The sequence below is a fragment of the Apium graveolens genome, chromosome 1 (genome assembly GCF_009905375.1).
Source record: "Apium graveolens cultivar Ventura chromosome 1, ASM990537v1, whole genome shotgun sequence".
NCBI lineage: Eukaryota > Viridiplantae > Streptophyta > Magnoliopsida > Apiales > Apiaceae > Apium > Apium graveolens.
Window position 1 is genome coordinate 192,289,876 of NC_133647.1, and position 15,030 is coordinate 192,304,905.

At 35.5% G+C, this 15,030-nt stretch overlaps 1 protein-coding gene across 1 annotated transcript; it reads left to right on the forward strand.

Annotated features, from left to right (window-relative positions):
- Positions 1 to 14,298: 14,298 nt before the first annotated feature.
- LOC141714213 (uncharacterized) lies at positions 14,299 to 14,777 on the forward strand. The gene is made up of 2 exons (XM_074517746.1): positions 14,299 to 14,418; positions 14,493 to 14,777. The coding sequence occupies exons 1-2, from the start codon at positions 14,299 to 14,301 to the stop codon at positions 14,775 to 14,777; spliced, it is 405 nt and encodes a 134-aa protein (XP_074373847.1).
- Positions 14,778 to 15,030: the final 253 nt, after the last annotated feature.

Below are 15,030 nucleotides of genomic sequence, written 5' to 3' on the forward strand. Positions count from 1 at the left end.
TCGATTTGATTGTAGTAAACACTATATTCAACCCCCTTCTATAGTGTGTGTGACCTAACAAGTGGTATCAGGGCTATCTTTTAACACACAAACAGTTTAAGATCCATAAACAATCATGTCTGAAGAAGAAACTCCAACCAAGCCCACCAAAACTGAAGAACCTCCAAAAACCATAACCCATAGTCGATATGAGACTATAAGAGTTCCTATGTTGAAACCTTCTGAGTATTCCATATGGAAAGTGAAGATGACTATGTTTCTAGAAGCTACAGATCCAGAATATTTCGACAGGATTAATGAAGGACCACATATGTCAACCAAACTCTCTGTGGAAGTTGCAGGTCAGCCAGCAAAGTCTGTACCAAAGGAGAAAAGTGATTACACTGCTGAAGATATCTCATCGATTGCGAAGGATGCAAAGGTAAGACACTTGCTGCATAGTGTCATTGATAATGTCATGTCAAACAGGGTAATTCAATACAAGACTGCAAAAGAGATATGGGATGCTTTGGAAACAAGGTGTCAGCTAGGGAACTGATTCAATCAAGAAGAACATGAAGACTATACTCACTCAAGAGTATGAGCACTTTGACTCAAAGCCTGATGAGTCATTAACTGATTTATATGACAGATTTGTCAAACTCTTGAAAGATTTGTCACTAGTTGATAAAGAGTATGATATTGAAGATTCAAATCTTAAATTCCTGTTAGCTCTTCCTGAAAGATGGGATTTGAAAGCCACAATAATAAGAGACAACTATAATCTTGATGAAACAACTCTTGATGAAATTTATGTGATGCTCAAGACTCATGAACTTGAGATGGAACAAAAAAGAAAGAGGAATGGAAGAAAGTCAAGGACAGTTGTTTTTATGACTGAGGAGGAAAGTCCCAAAGTTGCTGCCTCAAAGAAAGGCAAGGGAAAGGCTCTCATCACAAAGTCTGATACTGAGTCATCAAGTTCTGATAGTGATGATGACTCATAAACTGAAAGTATACCTGAGATGGACCCTGATGAGGGGATAATGAAGCTGTGTGCTCTTATGGTGAAAGGAATCACAAAGATTGCATACAGGATATTCAGGAGAGGAAATTTTTTTCCAGGAAAGGTGCAAGTTCTGATAAGAAAGGTTTCAGAAAATCTGAAGGCAAATGAGGAAAGTCTGACAGATGAGATTACTCAAATGTTAAATGCTACAATTGTGGCGAGAAAGGCCACATATCTCCTGATTGCAGAAAAGGGAAGAGTGACAAAGGCAAGGCTCTTGTCACAAAGAAGAAAAGCTGGTCAGATGCTTGAGATTCTGAGGATGAGGAAAACTATGCCTTGATGACAAATATTGATAGCAGTTCTGATACTGCTGACTTAAAGGTACCTCAAACTACTTATGCCTTTCATACTGATGATATTACTGAGTTGAGAAGATATCTTAAAACCATGTTCATTAGTTATAAAGATCAAACTTTAACATGTGAATGATTAACTTCTGAAAATCTTGCTTATAAAAGGAGGAATGATTATTTAGAAAAAGAGTTAGTCATGTTCCCTCAAACTCAGAAAGATAGAGATGATGCCTTTTATGTTAGGGATGAAGTGCTAAAAATGAATGAATCTCTAAAAACTGAGTTAGAAAAGAAAAGAGAGATTATCAGGACTTGGAATAACTCTGGTAAAGCAACTCAGGATATTCTTAGTAGTGCAAACTGGAAAGAGGGCTTAGGTTATGGAGATGATAAGAACAGTAAGGGAACTGTAGAAACTGAGCCTATAGTTGTTAAACAAAAACCAAAGGTAAATCCTGTTAAGTTTGTAACTGCAAAGTCTGATATTGAGAAATCAGAAGTTAAGGAGAAAGTAACTTCTGACAAACCTAAACAGGATAAGCCAACTGAAGTTAACCTAGGCTTAATGACCAAGAATGTAAATAAGGTAAAGCCATCTAGGAAAAATAGGAATGGAAAGGAAGGTGTGAACAAAAGTAACAATTATAAGCCTGTTCCTAATGCTCCTAGAAAAACATGTCATAACTGTGGAAATTCTAACCATCTGGCTTCTTTTTACAGGAAGAATAAGAATATAAACTCCTTACCTTCAAAATCAGGAGTTAAGAGTCAGTCTGTTAGATATAAGCCACAAAATCCTTGTTTTCATTGTTGTAGTTTATGACATTCCATTTATACTTGTAAGGAATATCATAGTTTGTACTATGATTATTATCAAATAAAATCTTCTGTAAAGAAAGTTAACATTATTACTTCTAGTGTAAGTTCTGATGCAAAGTCTGATTTTGCAAATTCTGATAAGAAAACTGTTAACATAATCTCTGATGCTAAATCCGCTGCAAATGTTAACAAACTTAATAAGGCCAAAGGATCCAAGCAAGTATGGGTCCTTAAAACTAATCATTAGTGGTCTTTGTAATTACAGGGCAACAGGAAAAACATCCTAGTTCTGGACAGTAGATGTTCAGGACATATGACTGGAAATAAAGCCCTGCTATCAGACTTTGTGGAGAAAGCTGACCTAGGTGTTTCTTATGGAGATGACAATATGGGAAAAACTCTGGGATATGGCAATATCAATCTTGGGAATGTCATCATTGAAAAAGTAGCTCTAGTCTCAGGACTTAAACACAATCTGCTGAGTGTTAGTCAAATATGTGACAGAGGTTCTCATGTGGATTTCTTTGAAGAACACTGTAAAGTTGTAAGCAAATCTACAGGCAAAGTTGTTCTGAAAGGATACAGGCATGGTAACATTTATGAAGCCAAGCTTTCAACAAGTACTGATGGTTCCGCAATCTGTCTGTTAAGTAGAGCATCAATTGAAGAAAGCTGGAATTGGCACAATAAACTCTCTCATTTAAATTTCAACAATATAAATGAACTAGTCAAGAAAGATCTTGTGAGAGGACTGCCAAAACAGTATTTGCTCCTGATGGCCTTTGTGATTCATGTCAGAAGGCAAAACAAAGAAAATCTTCATTCAAGAGCAAGACTGAATCTTCAATTCTTGAGCCTTATCACCTACTACATGTTGATCTATTTGGTCCAGTGAATGTCATGTCTATTGCAAAGAAGAAATATGCTATGGTCATAGTGGATGAGTTCACCAGATACACATGGGTGTATTTCTTGCACACAAAAAGTGAAACTGCATCTATCTTGATTGATCATGTCAAACAACTGGATAAATTGGTCAAAGACTCTGTTAAAATCATAAGAAGTGATAATGGCACTGAGTTCAAGAATTTGATTATGGAAGAGTTCTGCAAAGACCATGGAATCAAGCAGGAATTCTCTGCTCCTGGAACTCCACAACAAAATAGAGTTGTCGAAAGAAAGAATAGAACTCTTATTGAAGCTGCACGAACTATGCCTGATGAAGCAAAGTTGCCAACCTACTTTTAGGCTGAAGGTGTGCAGACTGCTTGTTTTACTCAGAATGCAACACTTATCAACAAGCATGTAAAGACACCATATGAGATGGTGAAGAAAAAGAAGCCAAATCAGAAGTATTTTCATGTATTTGGATGCAAGTGTTTTGTTCTTAAGACTCATCCCGAACAGCTATCCAAATTTTATCTAAAAAGCTTATGAAGGAATTTTTGTTGGATATTCACTTTCCACAAAAGCCTTCAGAGTCTACAATTTAAGAACAAGGTTTGTCATGGAATCTATCAATGTCTCTTTTGATGATAAAAAGATTACTGGACTTGAAGATTTCAATGATCATGATCAACTGAGATTCGAAAATGAAGTTTTAAATTCTGATTCCCTAAATCCTGATACTGCAAACTCTGATGGATTAAACTCTGATGTTATTGAAACTGTGGTGACTACGCCAAAGGAAAATGCACATGTGCAGGGGGAGCATACTGAAGATCCAACCACATCTCAAGAAGCATCAGAACCTACAACAGGCTCTTCAAGTTCTGATGGGCCAAGTTCTGATAATTCTGGAAACTCATGTTCTGATATTTCTGGAAACTCAAATTTTGAAGGACCCAACTCAGAGAGCATAATTTCAGGGGGAGCATCAGAAAATGTTGATGGAGACAGCATGGATCATGGGGGAGCATCCAGTTCTAGATATAACCTTCCATCTGCAAGAAAGTGGAATAAAGCACTTTATGGCCTTAAGCAAGCTCCAAGAGCATGGTATGAGACTTTAGCTCAGTTTCTTCTGAAAAGTGGATTTAACAGTGGGACTATTGACAAAACACTGTTCTACCTCAACCATGGAAATGACTTACTTTTGGTGCAAATATATGTTGATGATATCATTTTTGTATCTACAAATGACAGGCTTTGTAAGAAGTTTGCCAAGTTGATGCAGTCAAGATATCAAATGAGTATGATGGGAGAACTTAACTATTTTATGGGCCTTCAAGTCAATCAGAATGAAGAAGGAACTTTTATTTGTCAATCTAAGTACACCAGAAATTTGTTGAAAAAGTTTGGAATGCAAGATTGTTCAAGTGCATCCACTCCTATGGCCACTGCAACAAAGTTGGATAAGGATACTGGTAAATCAGTAGATATTACTGATTACAGAGGTATGATTGGCTCTCTACTCTATCTAACTGCAAGTAGACCTGATATCATGTATGTTACCTGTCTTTGTGCAAGATTTCAAGCAGATCCAAGAGAACCTCACTTAACAGATGTGAAAAGAATTTTCAAGTACCTTAAGGGTACAACTGATCTGGGATTGTGGTATCCTAGAGAATCAGACTTTAAGCTAATAGGTTACTCAGATGCAGATTTTGCAGGATGCAAAATTGACAGGGAAAGCACAAGCAGAAGCTGCCAATTTCTTGGAGGCAAATTGGTTTCTTGGTTTAGCAAGAAACAGAAGTCAATTTCCACAACAACTGCAGAAGCAGAATACATTGCTGCAGGAAGCTATTGTGCACAGATTCTTTGGATGAAGAATCAGTTACTGGATTAGGGGTTAGAATTTTCTAAAATCCCTATTTACCGTGATAATCAAAGTGCTATTGCTATGACAGGTAATCTAGTTCAACACTCAATGACAAAGCACATCAGCATTAGGTACCACTTCATAAGGGAACATGTGGATGAAGGTACAGTGGAATTGCATTTTATTCCAACAGATCAACAACTAGCAATTATCTTCACAAAATCACTGTGTGAAGCTACCTTTACAAGATTGGTAAATAAACTTGGAATGGTTTCAGGTTCTTTCTCTAAATCTGCTTAGTTTATGTTCTGATACATCAGATTTTATTATCAGTATTTAAAAATATTACTATCTTTGTGTATTATGTGCTTAAATTGAAATTTCCTTAAGTGCTAATTATTGTCTGATGTGAATTTCTAAACTCTGATAGTGATATGAATGTTTCTGTGACTATTCAATTCAATGAGGATAGCTGTGCTAGATGTTGACCTAGTAGTCTTTAATATACTGAAGATCCCATGTATGAAGTAATTGTTTATGCGGAAATCTTTTAACACAAGCAAATTCTGATATTGAGCTTAGTTAAGTTTAATTTGTGTATCTTATTACTAAGTCAAAAACTAGAATAGTGCTTCTTATCTGTTAAGTTCTGATGTTAGTAAATCTGATGGATGTACTAAGTGCTGGTAAGCCTCACTTATCAAAAGAAAAAGAAAAGAAAAGAAATAAATATCAGGTACTCATTTGAGATCCAGAGTAAAAATGTGGAAGGGAAGACCCAAGTGCATTACTGGTATTAAGTAATATGCATTAGAAAATCAAAATAAAATTTTCTTGGTGACTTTTCACACTCTATGATTACTTGAGAAATACTCTGATAACAACATAAATTCTGATAAGCAGTCGCGACTCACTTACACTGAGAAGCCACTGTAAAATGGAATTTCAAAAGATGCATAAAATGAGCACAAAACAGTTGAGGTGGACTCATACATGAACTCATTCAATAGTAGACTTCAGAATAATGACAGATTTTGAGCAAAGTTCTTAGTTATGCCTTATTTCTAAGATGTACTGAAGTGAATCAGACTTTACTCTTTGTCTGATATTTAGCTTAATGCACACACATACACTCCATATGAATGATGAAAATTACTGTGGTGATAAATGTTGTTTTAGATGAACAGTTTATGTGTCAGATTGCATAAATTTTGAGGACAATTTCTGATGGAAGTTCTGATGATTAAGTTCTGATGAAACCATATCAGTATTTGTGTGAAGAATTATAGGAATAAACATTCACTTTTCGAGTTAAGGAGCCATATTCTGATGACTTTTAAATCCTGATAATAATCAAGTTCTGATGCTGACGTGGCAGTATTTATTTACTTGGTTTATTTTTGGTCATTACTTGAACGATAATATTTTTACAGAATATTGGTTTATGTGAGATAAAGCGGTCATAATCATTATGGGTTAGTGGTTAACTTGTATATCCTGAAAAACTGCATGTGCACGGTAATTATTGCTTATTTTATGTGTCCATTAACTCCTGCTCTAACCGTTTATTGACTGTTCACATAGTGCCAGGTGTAAAGTGTATCACATGCTTCAAAAAAAAATACAGCTGTTGAGTAGAGAGAGTATATATATGAGAGATAAAAGATTTTCTAATCTTTTATTTACTTTTCTATTTTAAATCTCTTTTACTTTCTCTCTCTCTCTCTCTCTCTCTCTCTTATTTTCTGAAGTTGTTTTTCTCTCAGGACTTTTCACAAACACTTTGCAAACATTCTCTTACTCACTTAATTTCTTACAGAGATGGCACCAAAAGACGTAATTTTTGATGGAGCTAAGTTTATTCCTAATAACTTCTCCGCTATTCTTAGCAAGTTAGAAGCCCCATCAGAACTTCACTTCATTCAGGACTTTCTTGCTAGTTCTGATATTGGGTACGCTCTGACCGAACCTGATGCAGTCTCTGGTACTCAAGTGCTGGAGTTCTGGAGAAGCGGAGTATATGATGATGGTGGTGCTCAAGGGTCCCCAAGTATAATTTTTTCATCAGGGGAGGATGAGCATGTCGTTACATTGGCTACAGTTCGACAAGCACTGCAGCTGCCTGAGAACTGTGTTTATTCTACTGTTGAGGAGCCATTTCTTCAAAACATGATGGACAGTCTGGGGTATGAGAGGACATTGGCAAAGCTGGGTCAGTTGAAGAGATCTTACATAAGGAGGGAATGGAGTTTCTTCTTTGACTGCATAACCAAGGCTTTTGCAAACAAATGTTCTAATTTTGATGCAATCCCCATATTCAGCCAACAAATCGGGTATGCTCTCATTAACCAAACTGATTTTGATTATGCAAGTGTTGTCTTAGGTTTCATTGGGGACAGAATGAGAGAAGACAGAAATACTGTTTACTTTGCTAGATTCTGTCAGCTTATCTATAGTTTTTGTTGTGATGATAAGCCCCAATCAGCTAGTGAATTAATTCTATCATTCAGACCAGCTAAAAGAATTTTTAATGACTTATTATCTACTGATAATAAGAAGGTTGTGTTAAAACCCCTCCTAGTTCCTTTATCTGTCAAACAAGCCTTAATAACCTATGATCCAGTTAAATACACTGAACTATATCCTGATGTACAACAATCCGAACCTCATCCATCAACACCTACCACCTCTACACAAACACCTCAAACTTCTCAACCTCAACCTTCAGCACATACTGTGAAGGCTTCATCTTCTAAACCAAAGAGGACAAAGGCTGTGCCTCAGTCTCAATAGAAGAGGAGGAGAATGATTCTGAGAGATGAATCAGATACTGAGGAACAGGTTCCAATATCAGAACCTGTTGTTTTAGAAGCTGAGAAGGTTTCTTCTCAGAAAGATACTGTAACTGGGAGTTCTAGGCCCCTCAAAAGGCTTAGAAAGTTAAATTCTGATGATAGAGCTCCTACAGTGTCTCCACCTTTGAAGAAATTAAAGAAACAGAGAGCTCGCAGGGACATAGTTGAGTCAGATTCAGAGGATGTAGTGGAAGCAGCTAAGGAAGGGGGTCAGTAATCTCTGATCTCAACAGAACCAATTGTTATTGAATCACTTCCTTCTACACAACCTGAAACTGCTCAAGACAGAATACCTACACTTCCTATGTCACCTATAGTTGATCCAGTACATAGTGAAGAACCAGGTACAAGTGTTGAAATTGATATTCATAATTTGATTGTGCCTGAGATTTTGTACTTGAAAGCTCCACCAATTCAACTCACTCCACCAACAACATCAATTTTGGATGTTGATCGGAACCTAGCTGCAGATCAAAATTTAGAGGATGATGTTGAAGCCTCTATAGCCTCACATATTGCTATTTTATCAGAGGATGCTGATACTGCAGGATCTGCAAGTTCTGATGCTGCCAATGAAAAAACTACTGGTGAAGCTGCTGCTAATTTAGATGCTGATGCAGCTGGTCCATCAGGACATGCACCTCAACAAACAGTTAATAAAGCTGATCTAATCAAGAAGTTTGTTAAGGAAGCACCGGTACCTTGGAATGAAACTCCTAGAGGAAATGAGTGGATTAAGGAATGGAACACAGTTAGTTTTGTTCCTTCTGAAAAGATTCTTGCTGAGCATCTGGCAAAAGCTGATGAAATGTTGATAAATGATGATTTCAAGGCACAACTGAGAGTTACTGCATTGAGTACTAGGCACCTTCAAGGTCAACACTCGACAACTCATGCCAAGGTGAATAAAATTCAAGAAACTTTGATCCAGCAAGATATGAATGTGAAACTTCAAAAAAACAGATTTTTCAAGCCAGCCTTTGACATAATTGCCTATATTGAGAAAACTCAGGAGAAGCAACAAACTCAGATTAATGAAATTCTAAAGAATCAAGCTTCTCACCAAAATCAACTCAATGAGATCCAATCCTCAGTGGAATTGCTTGTCTCTCTTTTTTTACCTGCTGATGCCAAAAAGGGGGAGAAAGTGATTAAGTCCAAATGCAAATCTATTCAGATACTGAAGGGAAAGGATGATGAAAATGATGATCAGGGAAACTCTAACAAGGGTAGAGGTCAAGGTCAAGACAAAGGATTTTCATCAAGTAAAGCTAGAATTACAAGTCAAGGTACAAGTTCTGATACTGGGAGAAGATAAGTTCTAATACTGGTAAAAAGATAAGTTCTGGTGAATATTTGGAACTTGATGAAGAAATTTCAAAGGAGTTATTTCTTAAAGAAAATTCAGGAATGGACTTTGAGAGTCTAAAGAAAGAAGAATCTAGACTTAAAGCAGAAGGTGTCAAGAAAAAATCTAAAGCTTCTGTTGTTGAAAAGAAATTTCCAAAGCATAAGGGTATTGTGATAAAGGAAACAACAAATTCTGAGGCAACCAAAGCCAAATTACAAGTGGAAATTGATCCAAGGTCCAAGGGCAAAGAAAAAGTTGATGAACCTGTAAAGGTTTATATGCCAATCATGGATGAAGAAATAACTGATGATGAAGAAGATGCTAGTCTTACTCTGATGTAAAAGAAGATTTTTCAAACAACCTCTGACATGGCTCATGTTGTTCAGAGTCAAGATGTAGTAAGTTCTGATATGACAGTGAAGCAAGCAACCTCTGACATAGCTCAAGTTGGCTTGATATCAGAAGTTAAGGAAAAGGAAACCTCTGACATTGCTCATGTTAAACCTTCAAAGATACTCCTACCAGGATTCACCAAAGCTAAACAGACTCAACCTTTGAAGACTGCAACAAGTGGTTTTGAAGCAAAAGTTGTTACAGGAAAGGAAGCAAGAGATAAATCTGGATTGGGTAGTTCTGATGAAAGAAGAGTACATAACACTACCAATGATCCAACTTCCTTAAGTGAACCAGGTGTTGGAGCAACTCCTGAAAGATTGAATCGACTTGAATCTGTACAAATGGTTTACTATACCTTTTTGAAAGAACATATCTTGTTATATTTTATGACAGATGGAAGGGTATACCATATTAGGCAGAATGTTATACCACTGAAGTATTTTGAGGAACTGGAACATGTTCTATTCCTACTTCAAGTGAAAGACAGATTAACAGATAGTGCTGCAGGTTATTTAAAGTCATAAATTCAAAGACAGAAGAAGCTTTATTCTGTTAAGTCTGACAACACATATTGTCCCAAGTACAGAGGTCACAAAGGTGATATTGTCGAAATGAAGCCTAACTCTGCTAAGATCATAACTACTTTTCTGGGTTATAAGGCTGTGGAATTCAATTTAGAGTCTGACAAGGCATATCTGATCAGACTAGATCAAGAGATAAGAAAAGCTAAGATAAATGATCTCAGAGCAGCTATTTTTTAAACTGGTGAAGATATAGCTAAATGATAAATGCTAAAAGGAGGATGGTCAATGAACTTGAATATGCTGAGAGATGTTTGTTGAAGAACTATCTCAGAACAACTCCTGACATCAAAGAGATCAGAAATTGAAGCCAAGTCAAAGATCTACAACTGCTTAAATTCTGAAGTGTATATAGACTGAAGCTGTTATCAGAAGTTAAAGATGGTAAAGCTGAAAGGACTGTAAGTTGTAGTTATCTAGTCAAATTCTCATGCATTTGTACTTAATATTTTTGACATCATCAAATATCTGTTGAACTTGTATATTATGCTAATTTACAAGTTGGGGGAGATTGTTAGATATATTTGATAATGTCATTTGTAATATGATTTGTGTTTAGTTTTCAGATCTTACTTAACATGACAAATCAGTACTTAACTGGAAATCAACACTTATACTGAAGACATAACTTAAGTTATCAGAACTTAAGTTATCAGAAGATATTTATCAGGAGATAATATAAGGACTTAAGATGACTTTCAGATAAGGCAGGTGGCTTATTGAAAGGAAAGAAGATCGAGACTAAAACGCAAGAAGAAATAAGCATGAAGAAAGAATTCTATGAAGAATAGAATACTTGGAAGAAAAGATAACTAGTTGATATATTTTAGGAAGCAGAATTATATTCCATATCAATTAGAACATTATCTTGTAACTGTGTAGTATATAAACACATGCATAGGGTTTACACTATAAGTGTTATCATTATCAAAGTTATTATTCTTTATAACCCTAGCAGCTCTCGTGATAAATTGTTCATCACCGAGAGAGGACAGTTTCATATTGTAAAGAGTTTATTGTGTTGAATAAAATCTATTTTCTGTTACTTGAGTTCTTATATTCGATTTGATTGTAGTAAATATTGTATTCAACCCCCTTCTACAGTGTGTGTGACCTAACAAGGATCGTTTTCTTCATCAACCTAATGGACACAAAATGCAAAAGAGATTGAGAAGAAAAAAGATTTTTTTCACGTATTTTAAGGTAAATATAACTCATATATTTGCTATTTACATTCAAATATATACTTAAGCATAATTAATTTAATTTTAGTGTTGCTGATATATTTTAGGATTGTGTTGGAGCTATTGATGGAACACATTTCGTGTTAGAGTGCCGAATAAATATGTTCCAAAATATCATGGTCGCAAGGGATACCCAAAGATTAATGTATTAGCTGCATGCACTTTTGATTTAAAATTCACATATGTTTTGAGTGGTTGGGAAGGAACTGCATCGGATGCGAGGGTAGTTAAAGACGCACCTATCAGAGAAGATAAATTGATCATACCTACCAGCAGTATTTCATAATATTAGTAAGTCTTGTTTTATACTTCTCTAGTTGAATATAACAATTTTTTCTTATTTACAGGTAAATATTATTTAGTTAATGGAGGCCTCCCGCACAAAAATGGACTAATTGCACCGTTTAGAGGTGTTCAATATCACTTAAAAGAGTACTCAAGTTCTGGACCTCAGAATTTAAGAGAATTGTTTAATCATTGGCATGTATCATTGAGGAAAATACAGTCTGACATTAACTGAGCCATTCTATTCATGTCAAACACAGTCTGACATATTTCTTGCATGTTGTATCTTGCACAACTTCTTATTAGATGAAGATCATGATTTAATGTATGAAGAAGTGAGGAAAAAGTTGGAAAAAGAAACTCCTGAAGTAGTGTATCACGGAGCAAGAGATAGATTTGAAGATAACGTTGTTGCAGATGGAAGATAGCGCTGAACATGAAATATATAATGAGTTAAAAGTTATCGCATTGCATTCAAATGAAATTTGTGAAGCTTACTTATTCCTCGTGAAGCATCCTGAAAATGCAAGGGCGATATTTGGCCGTCCCCTTCAAATGCAGAAAATAGTCCTGGACGAATAGATAAAGAAAAAGGCTTAAGTTTGTTGTTCCTGCCTTTTTAGAATTTCATTTTATTTTCTTTTTCATGCCAGGACCATAGAAGTTATGGTATCAATAATTATTGGATTTTGAAATGTAGGCTCCATTTTTAGGATTGGATTTGTCGTACTTTACATATTTCCTAGGAATTTGGATTTTCAAATGGTAGTGCTCAATATTGCGATAGAGTTTCTCTATTATTTTTCTAGTTTTTGCAATTTAATTTTGTTTAGATCAGTTCATCTCAATTTTGGATTTTTGTTTATGACCCCTGCGTGATGTGGAGCATGTACATCTTTAGCTAATTTTCAACTATTAAATATATATACTAGTATCTGTTTCAAATGTGAATTGAGGGTGGTGACAGAGTAGTGTAATTCTCAGCTAGACTAGAATTGTTATGCATATTATTTCACATTTTCAGGTTCCAAATTGTACATAATCTATTGTTGCAAAACCTGATTGTTTTCAGATTAAAATGGCATTTTTCTTCAGGATTTTACAGATTAAGCTTGCCTGTTGTGGGAAAAAGAATTATTGCAGATGAAGGACAGTGCTCTGAACTTTCTTCACTACTTTTTGAGCATCCATTCTCGCATATTTCACAAGTTCTTGTTTACCTAAATTTGATTTCTTGATAGCAACAACAAAACTGAATTGATTTCTGCAGTTGCTAATAAGCAAGAAAGGGAACCAACTTGATGCTTCTGGGCAACATTGATTCGACGAAGATTACTCTAATTTGTCCTTCTAGAGAAGATTTAGGTATGAACCATGTCAGACCACGAGCCTGGCATCGAGGGATTAAGGTGACCTTTTGCACTGGGTCATGGCCTGGGGTTAATGTCCTGCAAAATTGAAACTCGATTAAAAACCTAAGAATCTAATTTTAGGCATAGCGATAAGAGCCAGAGGCACATCTTTGACTAAGAATAAGAAATTTCCTAGATATACTACATCTCCAATGAAGTAAGTTGGAAAAAGACAACCAACCTGTCTGTGGCACTCTTGCTTCTCCAGCTATGGCTCTCGCCAGCAATGTTTTGCCAGTCCCTGGTGGCCCAACTAAAACTACTACTTTCGGAATTTTTGCACCAATTGCAGCAAATTTTTCTGGAATTTTAAGGAACTCGACAGTTTCTTGTAAATCTTGCTTTGCTTCTTTAACTCCAGCTACATCATCAAATGTCACCCCAGTGTTGGGTTCCATTTCAATTTTAGCTTTATTTCTGTTGGCATAGGCAAAAACGTTCTGTTAGTTAAGTGTTTATTATATCCATTCTTTAGTGCGTATGGTTATGTATCCGACGAAGTTGTTCCAGACGTAACAACTGCCAACTTGATGTATTTTTGGTGTTTTGCAGTTGAAAAAGTTGAAGTTGCACTGGTCTTTACTGTCATCTGATGTACCTTTGTGGTTTAACAATCTCATGAAATGCAAATCCCGTACAAATGGAATCTTATATTATGGGTGTATGTTTATAAGGGCAATGGTAGTAATTATGTAATTTTATTTTCTTTTCTTTCTGAACTCTGGAGTACAAGAATGATTTTATTTCTTTTGGGTTCTTTGAAACTCAGGAGCACGCAGGAGAAGCAATTTCTTTTGTTCAATCTCTCCTCTTCTTTTCTCTCCCTTTCTCTTCTCTTCTTTTCTTCCTTCAAAAAACTCTGGAGCACAGTGTAGAGGCCAGAAATATAATAACAAATTTTATAATTTTTTTTTGGATTTTATATCAAAGTGGCCACCCATTTCGCTCAATTCTCTCAAGTAGCTCCCCGTTCTCCACGGGGACTCATTTAAAGCTACTGAAATGTAATTATATATCAGTCCGTTATCTTTTTTTAAAAACCCTAAGGAGTTGATGATGTGGCAAGATGACATGGCGAGTTTGAAAAAATGGCTAGTTTGACCAAATTTTTGTTTATATACCTACAGATATACACATTAGGGTTCATCATCACTCTTCTTGATTTCTCCCTCATTTGAAGATAAGTATCTAATTCCTTCTTTATTTAACATCCTCAACGACCTAAAACATAAACCCCCATGTCAAATATGTCTAACTCGTCGTCTGTTAATAGGGTCATCTGTGATTGTGGCTTGAATGCTCTTATACGAACGTTATGGACAAACAAGAACCCAGGAAGACGTTTCTGGAGTTGTCAGAAGAACAAGGTATATTATGTTCGTAGATTTATTGTAGTTTAACTGTTAATTAAGATTTAAAAATGAATTTATTGTTATTTTAGGATGAGAGAAGCTGTAATTTTTTCATGTGGATCGATGATGAGATGTCTGGACGGGCAAGGAATTTGCTTTGTGAACTAACTCAGAGGAATGTGATGCTTGAACAAAATCTGTTAAAGCTGGAGGAAAAATTGTATAAAATGAAGAAAAAGAAGAAAATGATAAAGAAGCAAAAGCAAACCCAAAATTTGTTATTATGCACTGTGGTAGTTTGTATGTTTGCTATCATTGTAGTTTTAGTTGTTAGCAGGGAGTTGAACACTGGACAAAGGAAGTATCCACCATGAATTATGGTATGTAACCATTGGAATAAATAATGTTATGAGAACGCAAGATTTTTCAGTTAAATAAGCAAAACAAATCTCATAAAAAATAGCAAAGCAAATACCAACATTGAATTAATTAGCAAAATAGTTTCCAACATCAGAGTACCATCAAAATAAGTACCAAAATAAGTACCACAAGTTAAAATAACCAGGTTACTGCTACATAACAAGTCTCAAGAAAATGAAATTATAATACTTATAACTAATCATCCAA

Bases quoted from the DNA above. Each gene is read 5' to 3' on its own strand.
- LOC141714213 (XM_074517746.1), top strand. From the start codon at position 14,299: ATGTCTAACTCGTCGTCTGTTAATAGGGTCATCTGTGATTGTGGCTTG. The intron at 14,419-14,492 runs GTATATTATGTT...TTGTTATTTTAG, and splicing joins GGAGTTGTCAGAAGAACAAG to GATGAGAGAAGCTGTAATTT.